This window comes from Myotis yumanensis, unplaced genomic scaffold, assembly GCF_028538775.1.
Source record: "Myotis yumanensis isolate MYYU_CA2020_CCGP unplaced genomic scaffold, mMyoYum1.0.hap1 SCAF_2, whole genome shotgun sequence".
NCBI classification, from domain to species: domain Eukaryota; kingdom Metazoa; phylum Chordata; class Mammalia; order Chiroptera; family Vespertilionidae; genus Myotis; species Myotis yumanensis.
Window position 1 is genome coordinate 190059118 of NW_027223753.1, and position 8366 is coordinate 190067483.

Here is an 8366-nt window from a genome sequence, read left to right on the forward strand (position 1 = left end):
TTTTATGAGTAGGAGACTCAAGAAAAGAATATTATCTTTATCTTTTTAGAAACAAAAACAAATATATGTAATATATTATAATTTGGCATATAACATATAAACTCATTTTTGCATTTTATGTATTATAAATATTTGTATTTTGTATAAGTTTAAACAAATGTATTATTTGAATTTTATAGAATATGTAACAACTTAAAGTTATTTGGGAACTAAAAAAATTGATAATAAATAATAAAGAATAAAAAAATTGCTGTACATTGTATTTGGAAAAAATGGCATCTGCAATCAAAATTATTTTTCAATTAATAGAAACAGAGATAAAATTTACATTAATTCAATGTATTCCCTGTCTTACAGGAAATATTGATGAAGCAGAACAAGAATGGAAAGCAGGATTCCATCGCTGGAACAATTACATGAGGGACTGGAAAAATCAATTTAACGATTACACTAGCAAGAAAGAAAGCTGTGCAGGTCTCTAATTAATAGATTTACCCTTTGTAGAATGTTCATTTTCCTGTAAATCAAGGCAAAAATACCAGTAGCTCTCTTACACACCTAGTAAGAAGCTATTATATAGCTGAACAAAAATGCCAGAAGGATAATATCGATTTCTCACATCTATCACTTAGCATTGTACCTAGCATTCCAAAACCCAAAAGGCTAGAACATGTTTAATTAAATTTCACAATATAAAGTGTGACAGTTAATTATATGCATATTTAAATGATTTGTGGCTTCAAACTTTTTCTTTTCCAAATAACATTAACATTTATTTTCTAAAAAGTATCTGTATCCTATTTTGAGTTGCATTTTTTTTTCCCTAACCACTCATAAAAGGGTACCTTTTTAGAATGAATGAGGTCTTGAAACACTGGGTACTATAATTTACAATACTGTTTCCCCTAAATAATTTATGAATTTAATGTCAATATGAGTTGCAAAATGAAACAGGAAATAACTGTTCCTTTGTTTTTAACATAAAGCAGGAGGGAGTCTTAAAATAAGAGGCCTGGTCACTTAGAAACAAAATGTTGCTACCAAGAGATAAAGAGCAAAGCAGTACATGTCTGTTCTATATTTTTAGTAATATATATTCTTAGAATCCTCAAATTATATTCTTTATTCTTTTAACTCTTGCCCATTTAAAACTCCCCACTCTTTTACACCTCCCCAAAATGTGTGTGTATTAATTACTCTTCCTATAACTCCAAAAAAAAAAAATGTAAATGAGCAGAAGTCAGAAATCATGTACCATCTGGGATAAAAAACCTGGCTGGACTCAGAAGTATTAGTAAAAATGGTTCATTTTTCATAGGAAAATTGTTCAATTGGAAAAAAATAACTATTTCTACTTTTAACAGCCAAATTGTATTATTTTTATAACTTAAAAATTGCAAAGCTACATGTACTAACTTGCATGGCAAAGAAGCATATCTAGTGAATAAATTTACGTAATTCACTAAAGGGGATGAGTTGGAAGGGAGAAGTTTCAGAAAACGGTAGTACTTGTTGATTATGTTCATTAAGAATTGAAATCTATCTCTGGTGGGTGTGGCTCAATTATTGGGCACCATCTCCTGTGCACCTCAAGGTTCCTGGTTTGATTCCCAGTCAGGGCACATGTCCAGGTTTCTGGCTTGATCCTCTGTAGGGAGCATGCAGGAGGCAGTCCATGGATGTTTCACTTTCACATTGATGTTTCTCTCTCTCTCCCTTCTTCTCTCTCTAAAAATCAATAAAATGTCTTAAAGCAAACAAACAAAAAGAATTGAAAACTAGGACTCAAGATAGGACAAAGTGAGTCTACAGGTCTGTATACTGTTGGTTAAAGCATATCCCATTGTTCATTTTTCCTAAGTGTGTCCATGGTTAGAGCTAGTGTGGGTCTGCCATCCTCACTCAAAGTTCATGGTACTTTGTCAGCTTTAGTTGTTAGAGTTTTACAGCGGAAGCCAAGTCAGTTTTGATATCACTTCAGTACTGCTATAAATGGACTTTTTTGTTATTGTTTATGGTTCTTCCCTCATCCTGAAGTGAAGAAAAAAAGCATACAAATGATAAGTGAATTATCGACCTTCCGTCCTCTATCTTCTTGATTTCAGGGGACATTCTTCCAGGATCTACTATATTTTTTGAAATAACTTGAGTCTCCTTTTGATGTGGAATACTCTGATATATGAAAGGTATCATTTTTAAAGGCAAAGTAATTAATTTCTGGCCCAGAAATTAAATTCCACAGATAAAGCTTAACGTAATTGCTGCTGTGACATTTTAGCAAAATATTCTAATAATTGGAACTTTCTCAACATTTCTGAAAAGGATGACAAACTCAACAGTTAATAAATTTTTCTGTTGTAGTTGTGTGTTCTCTTTATACAAAATTAGAATGGTAAGAAAATAGGAAATGCAGGTTTTTTGACTAAATGTATCTAAAGGTAAACCAATAGTGCTGTTTACCAATACAATCTTGGTGGAACCATCGGACTATCAAAGAATAAAACAAAGATCACCATATTTAAACGTATACACCCAGACATGCACACAGAAAGATGCAAAAACATGCGTTTTTACATATAGGAGTTTATTAATGTGCAGCAAGAAATCACCTTAAAAATTTTACTGAATAATTACAGGAGGGGGTTAAAAAGAGATTTTGCCATATTTTAAAAAAGGCATTATCTATATATATATAAAAGGCTAATATGCAAAATGTCCCCTTGGGAGTTCAACCGGGAGACCAGGAGTTGGCTATGATGTGCACTGACCACCAGGGGGAGGTGGGGAACGAAGGAAGGCCTGGCAGGCAGTTGGCAGCTGGGGAAGGGAGGCCTGGCCAGCAGCCTAAAGGCCCTGATCATCCCTGATCACTGTCCAGGCCTAGGGACCCTACTGGTGGACAAATTTCATGCATCGGGCCTCTAGTAGTCATATAATGGCCATCTGTTCAAGTATTAAAAACTGAGGTAATCCAAACTCATCAAGTTGTATGCCTTAATTATCTACAGCTTTTTGTATATCACTGTACCTAAATAAAATGATTTAAATTTTTTAAAATATATATCTATATGCCTTATATACCTGTAAAACATATGGGGGTTAGGAGTAATGGATTACAAAGATATAGTGGGAAAATGTATTTTGATTGTGATGATGATTTCACAAATGTATATATATATGTCAATCTTATCAAATTGAACATTTTAAATGTCAAGTATATCTCAATAAATCAGTTTAAAAAACAAACAAAAAATAAATTAAAGTGTCTTTCCTATAAAAAATAACTAAGGTAAGATTTACATACATTTTATAAGTGTAGATGTTAATACAAATATAAATATGTTTATTATGTAAAAATATGTAATTACAAAAATAATATTAAATTGTTATTAGTCATATTAGAGCCAGTTGTGATATAAAATACACAGTCATTTTGATATGTCATTGGCATATGCTGCTATAATTGGAAAAAAATTATTTACAAATTAATTAAAGAGAGAAATAATAAACCAATTATATTGTTAGTACCTGAGTGAGGAATATTGTTAATCAAATTATGAGGTTTGTAGTCTCAGGAGAATAAACTATAAAAATACATATAATATTGTTAAGAATTCTAAAATCTTTTAAATGAATATGCCAAGAATATTATCTATCATCTATCTATCCATCCATCTATCTGTGTATTATTTATCTAGAATAGCTACTCTCAATTTTAATCAAAGGGGAAAGAAAAAAACCACCAAATAAATATTAATGGTATAGCTAATTTAACCTGGAATATAAATTCAAAGTCATTGACATGGCTAAAATAACTTAATGCTTCCCATAGCATGACAAAACTTTGGACAGAAGTCTTCCTGACTGTAGGCCTCTGACCTCCCATTTCTTAGAGCATTAACTTCAGAAATTTTACAAATGTTAATTCTTTCTCTGCCCCTTGAAATATCTGTAAATCTCCCAGCCTCTTGACAGATTTATTTCACAGGAAATGTCTTTCACAAAGACCTGGAAATGATTGCTTTGAATCTAAATATTAAAAAAGATAGTGCCTTCATCGGCCAGTCTCTGTGGGCAGATAGGATCCTGACTTTGATGGGAGCCAATTACCAAACACATATGGCCTAATCATAAAGAAAAACATTTGCCATTTCAATAACTCAATGTGCTCAACACAACTTATTAGTCAACCCTTCCCCAATGTCCTTCAGTACTTTTCCACTAGCTCACCTCAGCTTTTATTTCAGAGGAGTTCAATTTCTATCTTCTATTGCAGTAGTCTTGCACAAAATTTCTCCTGCCTGTTGACTTTATTCACTGTAATTTTTACTTTAACAGCCTCAACCAACCTCTAAGATTTCTTAAAGTGTTTAGGACCCAAATACATTTCTATCAATTTTCTATTGCCATGTCAAGAAAATACAAATATTTTTCTTATCACAGATACCCTTCAGGAACAGTAATTCTCTTCACAACTTAATGAAGAGGATGGTAGACCTTGATTTTATGAGCTGTTGAGTTTTTACTAAATTTTTGGTAGTTTTTTCCTAATATATTTTAGACCTTAGGCAGATAATAATCTGCATATTCCAGAATATTTTCTTCTTCTTTTCCACATGAAATTTAAGTTTTCGTGGTGATATTGTTTTCCTGATAGATGGTTATAGACAAACTCATTTTGCACATAACATTCCTTTTCTTTACCTTTTTTTCTTCTCTCCTTTCTTCTTTCTTTTTCTGTTTCTTTAATGCAAAGAGATAGCCATAGATTCATAAGCTGTGGTCTAAAAGTCACTGGTGATATAAAGAATTGCATTTATATCTGTAATGCAAATTTTCATTATGCTGTTAAGACCTTTGGGAACAGACCCTAGAAAATATGATTCCCAGAAATATATGAGTTTTGGGAGGAACAAAACTTGGTTTTCATCACATCAAATGAGACTTTAGTCTCTAGCCCCAGGCACAAAATAACTTTTTTTGTTCACGAGGACTCTTCCTCTCCCACTGTTCTTAAAAGAGATTTTTCTGGTTTTCTTTAGTTGCAATGTGCTATCTTTGTTTTACAATGTTGTAATATGCTAATTTTGAAGTTGCTATCTTTGTGCAAGGTAATAAGTGAGTGAAAAACAAATGCTAACATCTGCTATGGCATTTCAATTTTAAACCAAATGTGTGTATAATATTCTCTTTGGTAAGTGAATTAACATTTTCACATAACCATGAAAGATAAAATTTTAATAATCTTCCTTGGAGTTGTCTCTTTGAAATCATGTGCAAAGTAAGAAGCGAGAATTTTAACAGAACACTATTCCTTCTTTCCTTTTAGATTTTTGAAGATTTCAAAGACAGAGAGTAAGTGCCATGTCCTCTCTCTCTCTCTCAATCCACCTGGCATTAAAGCCAGTCAGAGAGGCAGCTATTCATTTCTCTTAGAGTAGATTTAAGGCTACCAGTGATTGTGTTAAATTCCAGAACACATAAGCTTCTTGATCACTATCTAGCACTGCTATATGGAATTACATTTCATATACATTTTTCAGTACCTGGAAAACATTCTAACATTTCTATGATGTCTTATAATCATCTTTTCAACCTTTACATTAACTGTTACTACTTCTTGAAAGAAGAGAATTTTAAATGATTACTCCGAGTATGTCTAAATGTCCTAATGTAAAGTATCAGATTACTAGTATCAGTCTAATGCATAGGGTGTCGATTTTAGTAAATTTGATTGCATCCTATAGATCCCATCTTAAGAAAGTCAATGGTAATATTTTGGGACATTTTCCCATATAAGACATTCCTACTCATCAGATTTTAAAAGCAGCTTTAGAGGAGAACTACTTATACCATATAAGAGGACAGGTACCTGTGGCCCTCCATCTTCAAAACAATGTGTTGGTTGCATATCTATATCCTAATTAACTATCATCTCTTTTTTGTCTTATTTATCCACAAAAATGTTAATATTATATTAACATTTTTAAAAGTATCTTCATTTAAAAAATCTTAGAAAATATAAAAAATGAAAAAAATGTAGTCATACTGACCAAAGATAACTTTTTAAGCATATATGTATATGAATTTTTATCTACTACAAAAATGCATATGCTTACATAACATACATATTTCAAAATATGTCACAGGATATACTGAGATAAAGTTTCATTCACTTTTTCTTTTTGATTTTACTGTGTTCATTCAAAAATGCAAATTTAGAGAAGTAAACAAAAGATTTTCTGCCTAAATAACTGGTTGAATAGATTTATCATATTCTGAGGCAAGGAAAGTTGTAGGTCCAGCAGGTCTAAATAGAGAAGCAAGAGTTTGGTTGAGGGTGTGTTAACTTTCAGATACCTATTAGATATCTAAGAAAGAGATAGAAAAAGCACTTTCTTAAATAAGAAGTGAGTGGAAGGAAGATGTATAGATTAGAGATATAAATTAGGTTGTCGCCAACATCGAGATGTTATATAAAGCCATTGGACTGAAGGAGATTACCGAGGGATTGGGTGTAAATCTGGACTGAGCAGAGCCAGCACTCCAGCACTGAGACTTGATTTGATGTTAAGTCTCTGTTAAGCTATGGTGCTATTTGCCAGATCTTTAAAACAACAACAACAACTTTCTTCTTCCTAAGTTTCTAACCTTGACTCATCTCCCTTCCATCTATAATTCAAAAAAATTTTCCTTTTGGAAAAAAAAAGGCAAAACAATTTTTTTATATCTAAGACCATCTTTTGGTTAAATTTATATCACCATTTAAATATATTTTCTTCAACTTCATAGCATTATCTACCAAATAAAAGTCTAAAAGTAAGTAGAGTTTTGTTTTTATGCATATAACATATATGTTTGGACACTTGTAATATTTATACATATATGCATACATACCTATAATTCACAGGCTAAATAATGACCCCCCCCCTCCCAAAAGACATCTACTTTCTAATCCATGGAACTTGTAAATGTTACCTTATATTGCATAAATTAATTTTGCAGAAGTGATTAAGTTGAAAATCTTGAGAGGAGGAGATGATATTGCATTATCCAGGAGGGCACTAAATACAATCATATGTATTCTTTTTTTTTAATTAAATCTTTATTGTTCAGATTATTACAGTTGTTCCTCTTTTTTCCCCTCATAGCTCCCCTCCACCTGGTTCCCACCCCCACCCTCTGCCCTTACCCCCCCACACACTGTCCTCATCCATAGGTGTACGATTTTTTTCCATTCTCTTCCCGCACCCCCCACACCCCTTTCCCCCTGGACTGACAATTCATCTGTATTCTTATAAGACAGAGGCAGAGAGTGATTTGAAACACAGAACAGGAGAAAGAAGGTGATGTGACCAGGCAGAGACTTGGGAGATTCAGACACAAGCTAAGAAATGCCAGCAGCCATCAGAATATAGAAGATACAACAAATGAATTCTCCCCTGGAGCCTATGGAAGAAAGGTGGCCCTGCTGACACCTTGGTTTTGACACGGTGAAATTGACTTCAAATTTCTCACCTCTAGAACCAGAAGAGAATAAATTTGAATTGTTTAATCCATCAAGTTCGTGTTAATGTGTTATACCAGTGATGGGAAATTAATATATATATATATATATATATATATATATATATATATATATATATAAAATTTCACCAAGATATATCTAATTATTATTAATCTAACATAATTTTCCCAAGGTTTTAAAGTTGTTTTCAAAGCTATTTTTAATCTGCTAGTTAAAATATATCTTCAGTTTGTGACAGTTTTCAGGTATATATCTGGTATATGTGCTTGGTCCACTCTACTCTCACTTCCTGTGGCCCTATCATATTTGGGTCCCACCACCTGAATCTGCCCCACTTTAACTTTTCTTGCCCTGGCATGTATTGGTTGAGCATTGCCCCACGAACCAAAAGTCATCAGTTTGATATCAGTCAGGGCACATGCCCTGGTTGCTGTCTCAATCTCCAGTAGGGGGCACGCAGGAGACAATGGATCCATGTTTCTCTCTCACATTGATGCTTCTCTCTCTCTAAAAATCAATAAAAGCATTATTTTTGTTTTCTTTATTGCTTTCCTCAGAAATACTCTGAAGTTTCCCCTCCAGTGTTTGCTCCTCTTCCTAGATTTGCCTTCTCTATCTAATCCTTTATTTTATTACCATCATTATTTTTATTAAATTTTGTAATTTGTGTTTTGCATCTCATATTGTTTTTATTTCAACTTATTTCCTCTTTGTGATTTGCTGTTATAATTCCATAAATGCAAAAAAATCCCTTTAATCTTTTAAAATAAATTTTTATTATTCACAAATATTCTAAAAATGTCTATTTATGCACTAACAATTTCTCAAGCAAGTATTC

General features: G+C 32.5%; 1 protein-coding gene across 3 annotated transcripts in view; it reads left to right on the forward strand.

The window, feature by feature from the left end:
• The window catches only part of BCHE (butyrylcholinesterase), a 54223-nt gene extending 46684 nt beyond the window's left edge, over nt 1-7539 (forward strand). The window contains exons 4-6 of one of the 3 annotated variants that reach the window (XM_070406870.1): nt 358-474; nt 5330-5355; nt 7303-7539. In XM_070406870.1, coding sequence (XP_070262971.1) covers nt 358-474; nt 5330-5337 — 125 coding nt within the window. In that variant the 3' untranslated portion in view covers nt 5338-5355; nt 7303-7539. Of the gene's footprint in view, nt 1-357; nt 3228-5329; nt 5356-7302 lie in introns of those variants that run through there. The other 2 variants (XM_070406869.1, XM_070406868.1) reach the window with 2 other exon arrangements.
• Nucleotides 7540-8366: the final 827 nt, after the last annotated feature.